Source organism: Podarcis cretensis, assembly GCF_951804945.1.
Source record: "Podarcis cretensis genome assembly, chromosome: 7".
Taxonomy (NCBI): domain Eukaryota; kingdom Metazoa; phylum Chordata; class Lepidosauria; order Squamata; family Lacertidae; genus Podarcis; species Podarcis cretensis.
In genome coordinates, this window is record NC_137176.1 from 4,886,458 (window position 1) to 4,903,743 (window position 17,286).

Here is a 17,286-nt window from a genome sequence, read left to right on the forward strand (position 1 = left end):
TTCGAAAGCACCTCCGGGTGCAAGTAGATAAATAGGGACCGCTTACCAGCGGGAAGGTAAACGGCGTTTCCGTGTGCGGCTCTGGCTCTGGCTCTGGCCAGAGCAGCGATGTCACGCTGGCCACATGACCCGGAAGTGTCTCCGGACAGCGCTGGCCCCTGGCCTCTTAAGTGAGATGGGCGCACAACCCCAGAGTCTGTCAAGACTGGCCCGTATGGGCAGGGGTACCTTTACCTTTACCTTTATGCTAATATAATTCTCTATTCCTTAACTTAACATATCAATATTTCTTTCATATATTAAAGTTCTTTCCCATGGCTGGTATGACATCCAGCATTATTTATTTAGAAGTCCCATCAAACAGCATTATTTCTGTACTTCTTTATTTCAACGCCCCCCCCCCCACCAAAGCATTAATATGAGTAGATTGACGCCTTTGCTGCGACCTGCAGGGTGCTTTCTTTGGGGGGAGTTTTGTCTGTAACTCAAACCACCTCTCCCGCCCTAAAAATATTTGACTTGTAGCATTAACAGTAGGCTTCACTGCAGGGCTATCATAAGCTACCCTCACAATATATCCTTTCTTGCCACAGGGCTAGGAAAAGAAACTTACGTTGCTTCATGGGCGTAGTCAGGATTTTTTGGGGGGGTGCAGAACCAACATGGTTGGTCAGTTAGTAAAGTATTTCTATTGTTTTACTTGATCGCGGGGGAGGGCAGTGACGTGTACAGTGGTACCTCAGGTTAAGTACGGTACTTAATTCGTTCCGGAGGTCCGTTCTTAACCTGAAACTGTTCTTAACCTGAAGCAACACTTTAGCTAATGTGTCCAGAGGAGGGCAACCAAAATGGTCAAAGGCCTGGAAACGATGCCTTATGAGGAACGGTTAAGGGAGCTGGGCATGTTTAGCCTGGAGAAGAGGAGGTTAAGGGGTGATATGATAGCCATGTTCAAATATATAAAAGGATGTCACATAGAGGAGGGAGAAAGGTTGTTTTCTGCTGCTCCAGAGAAGCGGACACGGAGCAATGGTTCCAAACTACAAGAAAGAAGATTCCACCTAAACATTAGGAAGAACTTCCTGACAGTAAGAGCTGTTTGACAGTGGAATTTGCTGCCAAGGAGTGTGGTGGAGTCTCCTTCTTTGGAGGTCTTTAAGCAGAGGCTTGACAACCATATGTCAGGAGTGCTCTGATGGTGTTTCCTGCTTGGCAGGGGGTTGGACTCGATGGCCCTTGTGGTCTCTTCCAACTCTAGGATTCTATGATTCTATAATGGAACCTCCTGCCTCCGCTGCACTGCCGGAGCACAATTTCTCTTCTTATCCTGAAGCAAAGTTCTTAACCCGAGGTACTATTTCTGAGTTAGCGGAGTCTGTAACCTGATGCGTATGTAACCTGAGGTACCACTGTACTGCAGGGTTGTGGCAAACTGCCCTCTCAGTGTGCATGCACAAGAAAGCTCATACCAAGAACTAACTTAGTTGGTCTTTAAGGTGCTACTGGAAGGAATTTTTTTATTTTGTTTTGACTCTCAGCCTTAGTTAGGACCCCCCCCCCGCCAGTCCCAATATTAAACACTGGCCGGCGCTGCAGGGCTGTTGTAAGTCACAAGCTTTCCTCCAAACTCACCCTTCCTGTCCTCAGTAAGGGGCTAAGAGGGACTGTGTGTGCATTGGAATAGGCAGTATAAATTATAAGACCCGAATGACCTCATCTCTTTGCTCCTATCTCGCTTCCAAATGATGCTAAAGAAAAACCTCGAATTCCTAAGGGCATCCCTCACTTCTGCCCTGGGAAGGCGGTTGAAAATAACATCGCAATGTGACAAGGGAACTCATTCATCCAGGGAGCTCGACGACTCTACACTTTTTGGGTCTGTAGTTCCCTTCGTTGAGTTTTTCCTTTCCCGGACGGCGTGCGCAGGCGCACTGAGCCGATAGTTGAAACATCCGCCAAGATGGCTGCCCCTCCCTCTCCTTACTTCCTCTCTTCCGGCCGCGACCCGGTCGGATAGCTCTTGAGTTTGTTGTCCTGGCAACCGCGCGGAGTTGGTCTGTGCCTGGACCAAGGCCTCCTCCGCCCGGCCCGCACTCCGGCTGCGGCGGCTCTGCTTGTCCATCTCTCTTGTCATTCAGAGACCGGCCTCGCTGGTGTTGGCCCCTGAGAGGCAGGCCCGGGGAAGAGGGAGAGGGCCCTTGAGCCGTGGCCCGCGCGGGGGGAGCCATATCACTGAGTCCATGTCAGGGAAAAAGGCGGCGTGCAAATAAATATAGAATCATAATTGCACGCAAATGTGTGGCTCTGTGGACACGAGTTGGGAGCCGACAGCAGTGACCAGCTGCTGGTCCTTTTAAAGGGACAGCTCTGCCCCCATTTTTAGGAGGGGTGCTCTGTATGTTGCTACCTGCTGCTAAGGGGGCATCCCAGGCTCAGAGCAGGAGTTATGATCTCTCTTGGGTCCCTCCCGGGTGCTGAAGCAGCGGCAGCTGCTACCTCCCATGGAGTCGCTGGTCCAAGGAGCTGGAGAAAAAGCCGCTGGGGGCCACGCAACTGCAGCGTGGAGGACCTGCGGACTTGGAGGAGAGAGCGTGAGTCAGGTTTGTGTGTGACTTCCTTCTGCAGCTTTATTGGGACGAGAGAGAGAGTTGCACATTACTTTGCTCTGTGTGGCAGTCTCATTTAACAAGCTCTTTTTGCTCCTTTGTTTTGCTCCTTGTATTGCGGCAGTTTGATAACAATGTGCTGCTTTGTTTGCAGCTCTACGGAGTGCGCGGAGGCATCAGCAGTTGATCAGCAAGCGGCTTTTATGTGAAGACACCTTGATGGATGAAGGGCAGGTTGGAACGGACAGTGAGGCAGCAGCTCCTCTCTCTGAAGAAGAGGTAGGAAGATCGTCCATTTTTTGAAAATTGATTGGGGCTTAGATATTAATAAATGCAGTGCACTTAATCACACAACCCTTTGATTTGTTTAGAGATAACTGATATTTTTTATTTATAGCTAGCTTATGATCACGGGTGGCGCTGTGGGTTAAACCACAGAGCCTAGGACCTGCTGATCAAAAGGTCAGCGGTTCGAATCCCCGTGGCGGGGTGAGTTCCTGTCTTTCGGTCCCAGCTCCTGCCTACCTAGCAGTTCAAAAGCACCCCTAAGTGCAAGTAGATAAATAGGGACCGCTTTCTAGCGGGAAGGTAAACGGCATTTTCATGTGCAGCGCTGGCTCGCCAGATGCAGCTTAGTCACGCTGGCCACGTGACCCGGAAGTGTCTTTGGACAGCGCTGGCTCCCGGCCTCTTCAGCGAGATGAGCATGCAACCCTAGAGTCGGACACGACTGGCCCTGATGGGCAGGGGTACCTTTACCTTTACCTTTATGATCACAGAGATCATAAGAGCCAGTGTGGTGTAGTGGTTAAGAGCGGTAGTCTCGTAATCTGGGGAACCGGGTTCGCGTCTCCGCTCCTCCACATGCAGCTGCTGGGTGACCTTGGGCTAGTCACACTTCTTGAAGTCTCTCAGCCCCACTCACCTCACAGAGTGTTTGTTGTGGGGGAGGAAGGGAAAGGAGAATGTTAGCCACTTTGAGACTCCTGAAGGGGAGTGAAAGGCGGGATATCAAATCCAAACTCTTCTTCACGGTATATGAAAGTGCCATGTAAGCGGTACAACATCCAAGTAATATTTCAAGTTGATGTCCTTTTTCTTTCAAAAGAGATGTTAAATAGTTAAATTTCATAGCCCACCGCACCTTGGTCTATGAGACTCCAGGATTGTTTCAGCCCTTCATACTACAGAGGTGGACAGCAGCAAGAGGCTTCCACCTGAGATTTGCTTTCTCTTCAAGTTCTGTCACTGATTCAGTCTTGCTCACTAGCAGATTTCACAGCTGCTGAAAAACCTCCAAAGAGGAAAAGAAGACAGGGCAGCATCTCTGCGTCTCCTTCGACAAGGACTTCAGCACAGAGAAAACCAGCAGAAATTCATCAGGTTAGTTAATGTGCACTTGACCTGCTGACGCCTATTCTGGGGGGTCCTGCTTATCTGTGCTGAAGTAAATGGAACTATTTAGGTGCAGTACAACATCTTACCTTGTGCAGAAACAACCCAACTTAAGTGGAGAGAGGTCCAACTTCCTTGTTAGCTGGATTTCTATTAGATGTCCATGACCTTGAAAGTGTGGCAGCTCCAGAGATTAGATGAGCACCCCAGAAGAAGAGAGGCACTCTCTAGTGCACAGGAATGCTCTCCTCTTCTTCATCCAACAGGGTGTTGAATGCTAGTCTGTTACAGTTTCTGTCCTCCCTGCTGTTTTCTGGGTTGAGAAGAGGGCTGAGTATACAAGCCTCCCAAGGACAAACTTTCTTTTAGATTTTGGATGTTTGTTTTCACTATTCTTTGGCTGTGGCTGGTGTGTGCACAACCTCCTGTTTTTTTAAGACAGACTCTAACTTTGAATTGATAACCTGAACTAACTTGTGGGGGTTTGGTGTGGGAAGAACGGGTAAACTTTATATTCTGTTCCAATCTGGGTTAAATAAACTTTCCAATGTTCAATTCCAGTTTGGGCTGGGTGGGAAATAAGTTGTCAAGTTGTTTAGGTTTGTTAAGTGCCATTCAGTTGGAATTCGCCTGATTTCCTGGGCCATGCAGATGAACAGTAATATCCCATGGGATATTTTTTGATGAGTGGCTATGTCAATGTAAAAGATAAATATGATGATAACAATGATAGTAGGAGCAATAGTGACAACTACTAGGCTATTGGGATAGCTCCAACTTCACACTTACTTTCCTTCAGTAGAAGAGATAAGTAAAAAGAGTATGTGATTCTGGCAGAGGACGGCATAAAGATGGTGTTTTAATTTTGTAGGCTGGAGGGCAGTATGCGTGTGCTGATTGGTCTCTTCACTGGCAATCTGGCAGATCTGCAGATGGATGCAGCTCGCTGTTTACATGAACTCTCCCATTCCAGTGACCCTGATGTGGTTGAGGCGTGTTTGCCGGCAACCTCCTACCTCTTGACGTACCTCTCTGGACACAGTGTAGCCCTAATGGTAAGATCCAGTCTGGCGGTACTTGGCTGTTCCAGCTTCTGGTAAGGCAAATGAAGTGTGACCTTTTGCCTACACCAGGCTCCACATTACAGAGTATGAAAACTATCCTCTCCAGCATACTCTTTATTTTTTGAGTTTAAAAAGTGGCTCAAGATGGAACGTCAACTTAATTGGGTTTTATCTGATAAAACAGGCCCTTTTGCATATTTGAAGCAAATGTGCCCCAGCTTAGGCCACTAGATACCAGAAAAGTGTGGATTAAAGGTCTGAAGAACATGGGATAGGTAAATGTGAAGACTAGAGAAAGTTGCGGCTGCCTGGGCCTTTTGCAGTGACATGAACTTGGCTGCAAGTACATCCTGGAATGAGGGAGTGATTGTAGTCCAGCCATAGTTGGAAGAATCATTGTAAGGTTCATTGGATAGGAGGTCTCCCATTGAGGAGTGGTAGTAAAGGCTCACATGGATGCTGACCTCTGACAATTGGTGTAAAGTTACTGATCACATTAATATTATTTTCAGAAGTATATGTTTCCATTGCCTATATTTCTCAAGCTCTGCTTGAGCTGTTACATCTCTGCATCCCCAAATCTTCTCAGCTACTCTCCGCTCCAGTGGAAATGTTTCCTGCCTCTAGAGTTGTTTGCAGGTATTGTAGCATTGTGCAAGAAGTTGCAGTTATAGAATGGTGAATATGGAGTATGTTCCTCCCTGCTGTATTTCAGGAGCTGTGTTTGTACACATTGGGGAACTTGGTGGTTGAGATGACGGCTGTGAAGAAACAACTTCTACCTCAGGGCATTATCCCAGTATTGGCATCCTGCATCCAGGTAAGTGGGAAAGAGTCTTTGCCAGACATTCTGGATGCCAGCTGCGTACAAGCCTTGTCAAATCAAAGAGTGCATTTGAGTCATGCACTATCCATTTACCACTGTTAGAATAAGTAGAATCCCTCGACTGCATACGCAACACAGAGACTGAGGACTCTGTACCCTGCTGCCCAGAACTGAATGATTTATTGTGGCTTATTTCATTTGATTATACAATAACCCGTGAAGGCAATTAATAAGATGTTCTCAAAGAGCAGCTTGCTGTTCTTAGCATCATTAAGCTTTCTGCTTATATTTTTAACTTCCTGAGAAATGTCTGAAGGAATACAGCAGTTAATCAGCTGTACCCTCCACCCCTGCAACCACATATGTGTTTCCACAGGGTACATAACACACTGAAGCCTTTTACTCTGAACCAGTGGATGGTGATTGTTGTACTCTGATTTCAGTCCCCTCATGTGGTGGTGCGGGAAGGTGTTGGCTATGTTCTGTCACAGCTCTTGCAGTCTAAGGAAGCTCCAGCTGAAATCATACCGTAAGTGGAATCTCTTCATTTCAGAATTTGACGTGTATCTGTGTGTGTCTGTGCCAGTGGCGTAGCGTGGGGGGTGCAGGGGGGGCCGGCCACACCGGGCGCAACATCGGGGGGGGCGTTCGCACTCGCAGCTCTCTGCCCCTACCTGGCTCACTCACTCTCTCTCACTGCTGTGCAAATCCATTCCGAGCCGCCGGGTCGCCGCCCACTGTGGAGGGGAGGGGTGCCAGGCGTGCGGGTTAGGGGGCGCAAATTACTTGCCTTGCCCCGGGTGCTGACAACTGTTCTGTGCATGACATAGCCAGCTTCCTTCTTGGTTATGCCAGTCCCTTAAAAAAGTATATGTGCACATGAGGCACCAATCTTGGTGTCACTCATTTACTAACTTATTATTATTTATTTATTTATTTTATTAATTGCATTTATATATCTCCTTTGTCTTCCAAAGAGCTTGAGGTGGTGTACATGGTTCTCCTCCTGCCCATTTCAACCCTGGTGGTGACTGGCTCAAGGTCACCCAGTGAGCTTCATGGCTGAGTGGGGATTCTGGCCCTGGTCTCCTGTATGCTGGCAGCAGAAGTGAATCAACCAGCGCCACAAATAAGCTTTCTATGGGGACATACTTTAGCTATAATCTTAGTCTTTAACATTAATGGAATGATCTGGCTTTAAAATCCCGAAGATTTCTTTTGCCACACCAACATCTTTCTCATTGGAGTTTGTGTGGTGTTAACCATTTTAGGCGGTGGGCCTTGCCTATGCCTTGTGAAATTTCTTCCTTTATTTTATGATGTCTTTCATATCCTTACTTTACAGTTAGATTCATAGAAACTGTCACTTTTATATCATTGTTGCAAGAAGATCCACCGCACAAATTATACACTGTATTTTGATATGAAGTATCAAGTGTTATCATGTGAATCTTGGTACCTTGTCCTGTTCAAAATACCCTTTTAACATTCCAAGTTCTGCATGTTAATTAAGCAAGTAGATAATAAGCTGCACCTTTAGTTTCTGAAATGCTGCAGTTTTGGGGAGGCTGGGAGGGAGGGAGGAAATCATGTGGCTTGAGGAGAGGTGGACGCATTGTTAAAAGGCCATGTCTGATGCCCATGTCCTGACAGTGGAGCTGTTGGGGCAGTTTCATGTGTATCTTCCTCAACCCCTCACTAGAACAGATATATTTAAAAAGTCAATCAGATTTTTTTTGTCAAATATATCTATGGAATGGTAGATGATATGTAGCTTGTCCTTAAAACTATACAGAAAGGCATGTGTAAAGCTACCAAAAGCAATATCTCTCCTCCAACTACTATCACTCTCTGCCTCTGGGATAGTTGACATGGTTCCCCTAATAACTTAACAGAGTATTTTTCTTCTTCTGCCCCCAGCTTGGTCCTAAATTCCACCCTCCCCAAAGACATGCTTCACCTGGTTTGTTCCAACCTGGAAGAAGGAATAGGAGCTGCAGTGGAATTTGCATGGGGTCTTCACTACATTATTTGTAGGTAAATGTTTTTGTGGTACATAGGAGGTCCTAAGTAGTGGGTTAGGATTCTTGAGTGAGACATGGAGGTGGGTTGTCTGTGCATGTTGGTAGTGCACATTGGGAACAAAAATGCAAAGGGCATGGGCCTGACTTTCAGTTTAGGGAAGCTTGCACAAATATTTGCTCCGTAAACAAACTATGTTCCCCACCTCCCACCCCTTTGCTGAGGAAATATGAAGAATGGAAAATGTTGGCTCTTTAATGGCAGATCATTTTTATCCATGCCAGTCATCTTGATAAGTGGGCAGTATCCTTTGGTTCTAAATCCTGCTGGTCCCCTGAAGCTGTCAAGTGAGGTTCACCTGAAAATGGCCTAAGACCCACTGAGCTAACCCCTTCCTGTAAAGCCAGGGTGATGAGTGAGATAATATAGCAAGGTCACAAAGTCTAACTCAGTTTTTCATGGCTACTGTTGCCTGCACCTTACAACCATTTCTAACATCCCATTCCCCCCACTTTCAACTTTGCGTATTCAAAAACTGATTTCACTTGAAAAATGAGCAGACTGAATAGGAGAAAAGCCTTTTAATGGGTTGGATAGAGGTGGGACTCTACCTAGTCCTACTGAAGTGGGATAGCTGTCCTTTATTTTCCTTTCTGTAGCCGGGTGAACAACTCACTGCTGATCTCTCAAAGGACTGTGCCATCCCTTGTGCAGCTGTTGCTAGAACTGGCTTCTGTGATCTCAACAACATCAGTTGAGGGTGTAGAACTGGTAAAGTAAATAGGAAATATATTTGAGGTGCCAGGCTGTGCCCCCGGCTCTCCTTCTGAATGTATTTTTTTCAATTCTCTTGTCAGTTGATTTGTCCTGTGGTGCGGTGTGTTGCCAATCTTCTTGCAGAAGATGAAGTGGGCGATGGTGAACTCGTAGAACAGGAAGAGAGACTTCTAAGGGCCTTGTTTGAATTCATACAGAACTTTGTCTCCGAACACCTCTTCATTGCCCAGGAGTGTCTGTGGCTCATCAACAATCTGACAGGTATGTCCTGGCACACACAGTTAGCACTAGATGAGAAACCAAGTGGTACTGCTGCCTTGCCTCTCCTTTGTTATCTATTGGAATCTTCTAATTGGGCAAAGAATATTGACCTTGATAGTACTAAGGATAGGTAGATCTCAACAGTTAACAATAAATTAATGAGATTAGCATTTTCTTTTACAGCCTAATTACTTTATTTATAACGGGGGCTGGGACCTTTTTGGCTCAACAAGCCAGTTTCTTATCAGGATTGGTAGGTGGGGCTGCCTGCTTGTCAATCACAGGACATCACAATGATACCATGTGCCAGGTGCTGCTAAAAATAAGAGGCTTTCCCCCATCGTTTTAGCAGGCTTGTATGGAATCACCTGCTAAAACAATGTGAAAAACACCCCTTTAGCAGGAGATTCTGATGCTTACCCCCTTCTGATACATGAAGGGGGTGAATGGAATCCTCTGCTAAAGCCGGGGTGGGGGTTGTAGGTGGGTGTCCATTTTAGCAGGTAATTGCAGTGCAAACACCATCCTGAATCAGGGTTTGCATTGAAGCCTGCCAGACTGAAAAGATCTAACCCCTGCTCCTAAGCTGAAGTGTGGGGCTTAAATTCTTCAGGATTTAAACCCGCCTGCACACCCATTTAAAGTCACCTAATAACATTGTTGTCTAGGTGGCATACAGCATAAGGTATTATTAAAAGTTTCCAGTACAGAGAGGTTTACAGGCAGACAATGAGATTTGTGAGGTGTAGTATCCTTGCATCACGCAGCAAAAAACTAGGGTGACTTGCTCATGCATCCTAGGCTTTTCTCCTTTGGGGCTGGGAAAGACTAGATTCATTAGCTAAAGCCTGTTTTAGCTGCCTACTGTAAACATGCTGAAAGTTTCCTCTGCAGATGACTCTTCCAGGTAGCTCACTTTTCCTCTGTTGAACAGTATGCCAATAGGGATTGAGATTTTTCTTTCTTTCCCTAGCTGACAGCATCAGATCATGCTCTGCTTTGCTCAACCCAGACCTCTTTCCATCTCTACTGAAACTCTTGAGCTACGAGAGGCTGAGCTTGCTGGTAGGTTACAGTATTGATCAGGGTTGAGGATGGATTTCCTCCCCTCTATGAACACCAGAGAATTTGAAACTATTTATTCACTTTGTGCAGTTTTGGGAAATGTGACTTTTGGCAATTAGGGCTGCCTCTTAACACTGATTGGTTTTGGTAGAGAGCCTCACCAAAATCAGCCATACTAGGAAGTATCCATTGGGAACCCCCTAGTGCAGCTGATTGGCTTTTAGTGTTCATCAGCTGATGGGTGCTGAGAGCCATCTCTTTGAAGTGTGTTGTGTTCAAATTGCATGCAGATGGACGCCTAAGGGGATGGCTCTCAACAGCCATTTCAGCCACTGATGTGAAACTGGCAGTCTGTCTTTTTAAATTATTCTTACTTTATTATTTGTTCAATTTGTATACCATCCTTCATCCTTAGATCTCAAAGTGGTTCACAACATAAAAATAGGAGAGAAAAATGCAAAATACATAATAAAAACAAGGAAAAAATACCACAAACCAAATGCAATAACCTCCCTCCCCTCTCCCATAAACACATTTAAAAGGGTATTTAGTAGAATAAAAACACTAATTTATAAATACTGGATTTGTCAATGGTGATGAGATTCATTCTGTACTTAAAATTCTTCTTAGCACAACTTTTTCTGCTGTTTGGTCAGTTTTTGTCTTTAGGTTCTGTAATACACCATTTTCCAAGGAGTTTTAGAGGCCAGGGAGTTTATTTAATTTATATACTGGCTTTCCCCACAAAGGGAGGAAGCATTCTAAAAGCAATTAAGCGTTTTCTCAACTAGTGATTTCAAGGGTTGCCAGGAGCAGTATCTTTCAGCCATCAAAAGCTTGGCTAAACAGTAATGTTTTTAAATTCTTCCTGAATGTCAATGGTGAGGGAGACAAATGCACTTCACCAGGAACTGCTACTAAGAAGGCTCTGTCACAGGTCAATGCCAACTAGGCAGCCCTCACCAGCAAGGACTCATCTGCTGATTGTAGGGTCCAAGGTGGTTGGTACAGGGGAAGGTAGTTGGGTCACAAGCCATGCTAGTATTCCTCAGGGTTCCACTAGCTATGTGGAAACCTTCGTTTTGCTTGAGGGTGCCCTTCTTGCTTCCAGCCCAATTGAAATTAAGAGAGGTGCATCAGCTAAGGGAACTGAGCAGGCTACATATACTGAGCACCAGTTCAACAATATAGGAAGTTCTAGATATGTCACTAGCTGGTACAACTTCCTGAATCTTCAAAGAGGAGGCAGTGAAAAGCAAACAGGCAAGCAATCAGTGCCAGATATTTAAGGCCACAGAAGTTCCTTGATACTACTGTAAAGATTAGAGTGGCAGAATCCTAACCTTAGCCTTTTGGTGTCTTCTTCAGGTTCTGACAGTGCTGTGCAACATAGCTGCTAAGGGCTCTGTCTACTGCCAGGCACTGCATCAGAAGGCTGTACTCTTCCCCCTCATTAGCATCCTTGCCCTTCCTGATGACCAAGTCGTGGCTCAAGATCTTGAACTACTGCATCTCCTCTTCCATCACTGGCCAGAGGTATTTGGCTATCTGTTATTCCTGTATTTTCTGAAGGCTCAAGAGTTATGAGCAAGCTCAGAACTAACTTTGGTATTCTCTTTTTTGTCCCAGGCTGCCGCTGATTTTGTAGGTCAGTCAGGACTACAGGCCCTAGAGCAGCATCAGGATAAACTACAGCTGCAAGAACGGGTCAAAGTGCTCATTTGGACTGCCAGCCAGCTGACCGCTCTCCCCCAGAATTGTCCCCTTCATGCTTCAGCTGAAAATCTACAGTCTACTTCCTTACAAAGTTGATAGTGATACATACAAAGCAGCCATGCTGGCTTGTTGCTAACAAGCCTGTGAACAGAACACTTTTTTGTTTTTCTGAAGAGTGATAAAAGTAAATATCCCTGGTACTTCTAGAGAAGCCTTATTCTGTGATGTTTAAAGGTAAAGGTAAAGGTACCCCTGCCCGTACAGGCCAGTCTTGACAGACTCTGGGGTTGTGCGCCCATCTCACTTAAGAGGCCAGGGGCCAGCGCTGTCCGGAGACACTTCCGGGTCACGTGGCCAGCGTGACATCGCTGCTCTGGCGAGCCAGAGCCGCACACGGAAACGCCGTTTACCTTCCCGCTGGTAAGCGGTCCCTATTTATCTACTTGCACCCGGAGGTGCTTTCGAACTGCTAGGTTGGCAGGCGCTGGGACCGAGCAGCGGGAGCGCACCCCGCCGCAGGGATTCGAACCGCCGACCTTTCGATCGGCAAGTCCTAGGCGCTGAGGCTTTAACCCACAGCGCCACCTGTTCTCTAAACTGTTCTTTAGCCTAGCACTGGGTGTGAAAAGATTAACAATAGTGTGAGAAGAATCAACTTACAGGGGACCATCTTGGCTTAAACAAGATATTTCAGCTTTATTTTCTAAGTTGAATTCTTTTATATGCAAGTTACACATAGAAGTGATCTACATCTGGAATTAGACTCAAATTCAGTTGCCATTTGTTTCCCTTATGCTTTGCTGTTAACAACATTCTCCAAGGCTTTGGCAACTTGGTCCATGTTTAGGTTATTCAGTGATACACTCTTCTCTCTGCCAAACGCTGAGGAAAACACAAAAGTTGGGTGAAAGGCATATACCATGGACGGTTTTCATTTGAAGAAATGATTTCAGACACTTTGATCGAGCCACCATGTGTTTGCAACCTACACTGCTAACAGCTCCCTTTAGACATGCTCTGCTTTACTATACACAGATGTAAATGTAGGTACAGCAATAAAACTCAGGAAATGCATACACATAGCATACACATAGCAGCCTCACTTTCCTACAGTTTCACTGACAAGCAGTGTTAGGAAACAAAACGCCCTGCACAGACAATGCATGATACAGGGATTTCTACTTTCAGGAAGCTACTACATTAAAAACTGAAATGCAGTGTCCTAGGGGGATGTGTTCCACCTATAACCTGAATTGCTTTTGGATGCACTAGCACAGACTTGGTGCAAACAAATGCTTTTCAGAAGAGCTGACATTCACTTCTGCTTCAGGGTTGGGGAACAGGATTTGGCCAGCAAGTCCATCCTTAGCTCCTCCACTTTGTGGACTACCCAGTTGACATCAAAGCTGCCACATCAGATAAGGCTAGAAGGTTTTCACTATCACCGCAGTCCTCAGCTACTTCAGCTATTGGGAACTCTCTAGTCTGCTGTAGTACTGATTGAGTCAGTATTTACAGAAGGTGTTAAAGCATATGATTCAATGCCACTATTCTCTATTTAGATGTATCTGGCAAAGTACTAGTAAAGAGGCCTTATGGTGCCAGTTATCAGAAATATTAAGTCAGGGGCCTGAGCCTTAATTAAGTCAAGACTAGCTAAGTTTACTTTAAAACTTTAAAGCTGTTGAAGTTTTTCCAACAGCTCCTAAACTTAAGTACCTATTTTGGAAGAAAATGAGTAGGATAAGTGTTGAAACGAGCCCTTGGGTGGGGGGAGAGAGGGAGCCAATTCATTATTTACCAAAGGCCATGTGCTCAGTTACGTTTCCTCTCTGGCGGCCACAGACCGTTTCTATCCACTCTCTTGTCTTACGTTTATCCATTTTTCTCTTGATCCCTTCTGCATTACAGAGATGCAGCAATTTCCTTGTCCAACAAAAGCAGCTCTCATGAACAAAAAAATTCTAACTCGATTTAAAAAAAAACATTTTTTGTTTAAAAATTCTAAAAGGTAAATCCTGGGTGGAAAGCACCCTGGGGACACATATTTCTATCAGAAGAGAGTGCCAGCTCTGTTCCCAGTAGATACTTCATGTAAGCTACTAGCCAACATTGAAAAAACTGCCAAGGTTTCTGTTGTCTGTCAATGTAAATGTTTTCCAACATGATCTATTTGTATAGGAGAGAAAACATTATAGAGCAGATTTGGAGCAGTTGTGGGGAGAAAGTGCAAGTGGCTTACTGGGCTGGAGTTGTCCAAGAAGTGTTTGCTAGTGGCCTTCAACAATAAAAATCCAGGCAGGGCTGAAAAGCTTTATTCCTCAAGGAAAGGCTACTACTTGAACTGTCCAACATATTATTTCTACCTAATTGTATAGCAAACTTGTAACATACGCGCCCCCCCCCCCGCCAACTCACCATATCTAGCCCAGAGCTTGGGTTGCACATCTGAGCACTCTCTGATCAGGATAGGGAAATCTGGATTTGCTTTCTTTAAAGCCACATAATGTTGTTTAATGAAATCTCTGCAAAGAAGAAGCAAACACACCAGCATGCATTAGGATGAGGGTCTTCTAAACTTTCATGAAAAGTCAGTAGGATACAGATAGTGTCTTTCAAGTGTCAAACATTCAGAGAATACTTCCTATATTTATCTGTAGCACAGGGTTTTGGGGGCATGTTCCAGGAGTCTTGCCATTTTTGAAACAACTGGGTGTGCTCCAAACACATCCAACAAAATTCTAGAGTTGTAGTGATACGTACACTGTATTTCAGGGCAGCTTGTCGACCATTACAAATTTCTTAAAAACCCAGTTTCGCATGAACATAGTTTAAAAAATTGAGCTAAAGCTCAGCAAGGTGTGAAAAAAATATATGACTAGTACAGTCAAACCTCAGTTGTTGAACATAATCCGAACATAATCTGGCGCGGCTTCCAATAGGTTGCAAAAGCATCCTGCACTCAAGCGGAAGCCACATCGGACGTTCGGCTTCCAACGAAGTCTGAAAACCGGAGCATTTACTTTTAGGTTTTCGGCTTTGGGAGCTGAAATGTTTGGAAACAGAGCCATTCAGGAACCAAGGTTTGACTGTATATCATTTTTTCCTACAATTTTCCCAATAGCCTAAGAGGTTAATATAATCCAGTAATGTTCAGTATATCCTGATGAAACCAGATGTGTTTAAGCTTTAGCAAACTTCTTCAGTGGCATATACTGTATATATAACAGTAACTAGAACAGCACTGGACTTGGCTTTGTGGCTTCTCTGCTCAGCTGGTTAGCTGCTATTACAATAAAGTGTTCAAGGTGGGTTGACCTATTGGATACATCCAAATCAAATTACCATAATCTGTGTTAGGACACCCACAGCACCTTTGTCAAGATAGGAGTATTTATTGGAACCTCATTTTTTACTCTTCCCGCTTCCCCCCCCCCCATAAAAGCACGAGTTGGCCTTGTAAAGGTATTGCTTCTAATATTAATATTGGCTGATTAACATCCCTTATCATTTAAAATGTGGGGGTTATTTGTATGGTTTTTGTTCTTGTTTTATTAAATATTTTGTGTTTTTATCTTTTACTTTTGTGCTGTGAACTGCCCTGTTATCCATATAAAGGGTGGTATACAAATTTAATAACTAATAAAAATAATATGCCCTTTGGGCTTTTTTCCTTATTAGTCAATATGGTTTTTACCTTTACTTTTGTGATTCAAAACCAATGTCCATTCCTAGTACAAAAGCTGGTGCTCTGCTGTTTTTATTGTAATACACACACACACACTTCTATCAATCTAGTCGAACCTGTGCAATGCAGGAATCTCAGATAAAGCACACATGCTTTAGTTCAGATTCCTGCATTGCAGGCCGTTGACTAGATGACCCTTGGGATTCCTTCCAACCCGACTATGATTCTATGATTCCTTTTGGAGTACAAGTCCACCATGGCTTGTTCTGGGTGGTTGTTTTTTTTCCTGGTGTTTGATAAAGGTAAAGGTAAAGGTACCCCTGCCCGTACGGGCCAGTCTTGACAGACTCTGGGGTTGTGCGCCCATCTCACTTAAGAGGCCAGGGGCCAGCGCTGTCCAGAGACACTTCCGGGTCACGTGGCCAGCGTGACATCGCTGCTCTGGCCAGAGCCAGAGCCAGAGCCGCACACGGAAACGCCGTTTACCTTCCCGCTGGTAAGCGGTCCCTATTTATCTACTTGCACCCGGAGGTGCTTTCGAACTGCTAGGTTGGCAGGCGCTGGGACCGAGCCGCGGGAGCGCACCCCGCCGCAGGGATTCAAACCGCCGACCTTTCGATCAGCAAGCCCTAGGCGCTGAGGCTTTAACCCACAGCGCCACCTGCGTCCCTGGTGTTTGATACGAACATGCAAAAGGACAACTAACGGCCACTATTACTGCCCTTCATGCCGGCGCCCCCCATTCCCTAAGCAAACAGCAAACCTCACCTTGCGAAACAGAGAGAGGCTAACAATTCTGTGATTCTGTGAATACTTAATTGTTTTTAATTATTGCTTTTCCTATTTTTATTTAGAGATTTATTGATCTCTAAGCCGCTTCAAGTCCCTGAAAGGGAAAAAAGCGGGACATGAGCACAGTAAATATATGACAGTAACAATAACTCTTATAATAAAACTGCCTGTGAGCCTCTGCCCACCCCCACGACCTGTCAAGCTGCAAGCTTTTAACAAATGAGCGGAAAAGGCCGGGCTGTCAGGGGAGGGAAAGGCCTCCCCTCGCCTCGCGTACCTGACCCCCTGGCTGGCCGGCGAGCGCTGGCAGAGGTGGATGCGGAGCTCCTTGAGGTTCCGAGAGAGGCCGCCCTGAACGACCCGCGCAGCTGAGGAGGCCGCCATCTTGGCACTCGAGGTTCCCCCGCTCCCCGAAGCGCAACCTGCTGGCCAATCGGCGCGTCCCGTTGTCGTCTTCTTGTCGTCTTCTTGGCCAATCAGCACAAGGCGACGGGCGTGGCTATGCAAAATTCTTCTGGGGAGTCGAGCGGTATGGTGGGTAAATCAACCAATTGCTCAATCAGTCAATGGGGGCACCGAACCATAGACTTAATTTATATAGAGTGATACACCAAAGGCGCAAAGCGGGTACTTCTAATTCTACCCCCGCCCGACGCCTCTCTCCCGGGGGCTGAATAGAGACCGACCAACCCATTGGAAACCCAAGATTTCATGCTCGAGTCTAAATGCATATCAAACAATTAAGTTTGGCAAGGCTATTTTCAAAAAAATAAAATAAAATGTGAGTGTTTGTGTTGAGGGTGACGGGTGACCACATGAAATAAAGCCCAAGTCAGAAGAAATAGGAACTGCTTATCTTCTTGGTATAAACATGCTACATTCCCGGGTGGATTTCCAGCGTCAATTTTCACGCCCCAACCCCCTGCCAGGGGAGTAATAACAAACAAACAAACAAACAAACAAACAAACAATTAATAATAATAATAATAATAATAATAATAATAATAATAATAATAATAATAATAATAATAAAAAAAACGTAGCTTCCCAAATAAACAGGGAATTTTGCTATTG

At 45.3% G+C, this 17,286-nt stretch overlaps 2 protein-coding genes and 1 long non-coding RNA gene across 4 annotated transcripts; 1 reads left to right on the plus strand and 2 right to left on the minus strand.

Annotated features, from left to right (window-relative positions):
- The first annotated feature begins 1,944 nt into the window (after positions 1 to 1,944).
- On the plus strand, positions 1,945 to 11,943 carry TMCO6 (transmembrane and coiled-coil domains 6). 2 transcript variants are annotated; one of them, XM_079983600.1, is made up of 12 exons: positions 1,945 to 2,600; positions 2,761 to 2,885; positions 3,877 to 3,989; positions 4,873 to 5,056; positions 5,781 to 5,885; positions 6,335 to 6,420; positions 7,812 to 7,928; positions 8,573 to 8,684; positions 8,771 to 8,951; positions 9,925 to 10,016; positions 11,385 to 11,552; positions 11,646 to 11,943. In XM_079983600.1, the coding sequence occupies exons 1-12, from the start codon at positions 2,447 to 2,449 to the stop codon at positions 11,826 to 11,828; spliced, it is 1,620 nt and encodes a 539-aa protein (XP_079839726.1). In that variant the 5' UTR covers positions 1,945 to 2,446; the 3' UTR covers positions 11,829 to 11,943. The 2 variants fall into 2 exon arrangements, with proteins under 2 accessions (XP_079839726.1, XP_079839727.1); XM_079983601.1 differs by having other exon boundaries at positions 3,880 to 3,989.
- Positions 10,371 to 11,378, minus strand: LOC307220069. Its single transcript, XR_013840682.1, has 2 exons — positions 10,980 to 11,378; positions 10,371 to 10,942 (listed from the first exon to the last, which is right to left on the minus strand). It is a non-coding gene; the product is annotated as an uncharacterized lncRNA (long non-coding RNA).
- Positions 11,944 to 12,403: 460 nt separating the features above from the next.
- NDUFA2 (NADH:ubiquinone oxidoreductase subunit A2) lies at positions 12,404 to 16,649 on the minus strand. Its single transcript, XM_079983714.1, has 3 exons — positions 16,490 to 16,649; positions 14,151 to 14,257; positions 12,404 to 12,614 (listed from the first exon to the last, which is right to left on the minus strand). Exons 1-3 carry the CDS (start codon positions 16,594 to 16,596, stop codon positions 12,523 to 12,525), a joined length of 306 nt encoding a protein of 101 aa, XP_079839840.1. The 5' UTR covers positions 16,597 to 16,649; the 3' UTR covers positions 12,404 to 12,522.
- Positions 16,650 to 17,286: the final 637 nt, after the last annotated feature.

Coding starts and splice junctions, on each gene's coding strand:
- TMCO6 (XM_079983600.1), top strand. CDS start 2,447: ATGATCTCTCTTGGGTCCCTCCCGGGTGCTGAAGCAGCGGCAGCTGCT. Junction 3,990..4,872: donor AACCAGCAGAAATTCATCAG/GTTAGTTAATGT, acceptor TTAATTTTGTAG/GCTGGAGGGCAGTATGCGTG. Junction 8,685..8,770: donor CAGTTGAGGGTGTAGAACTG/GTAAAGTAAATA, acceptor TTCTCTTGTCAG/TTGATTTGTCCTGTGGTGCG.
- NDUFA2 (XM_079983714.1), bottom strand. CDS start 16,596: ATGGCGGCCTCCTCAGCTGCGCGGGTCGTTCAGGGCGGCCTCTCTCGG. Junction 14,258..16,489: donor CCGGCCAGCCAGGGGGTCAG/GTACGCGAGGCG, acceptor TCTTCTTTGCAG/AGATTTCATTAAACAACATT. Junction 12,615..14,150: donor CAAGCTCTGGGCTAGATATG/GTGAGTTGGCGG, acceptor TGTTTTCCTCAG/CGTTTGGCAGAGAGAAGAGT.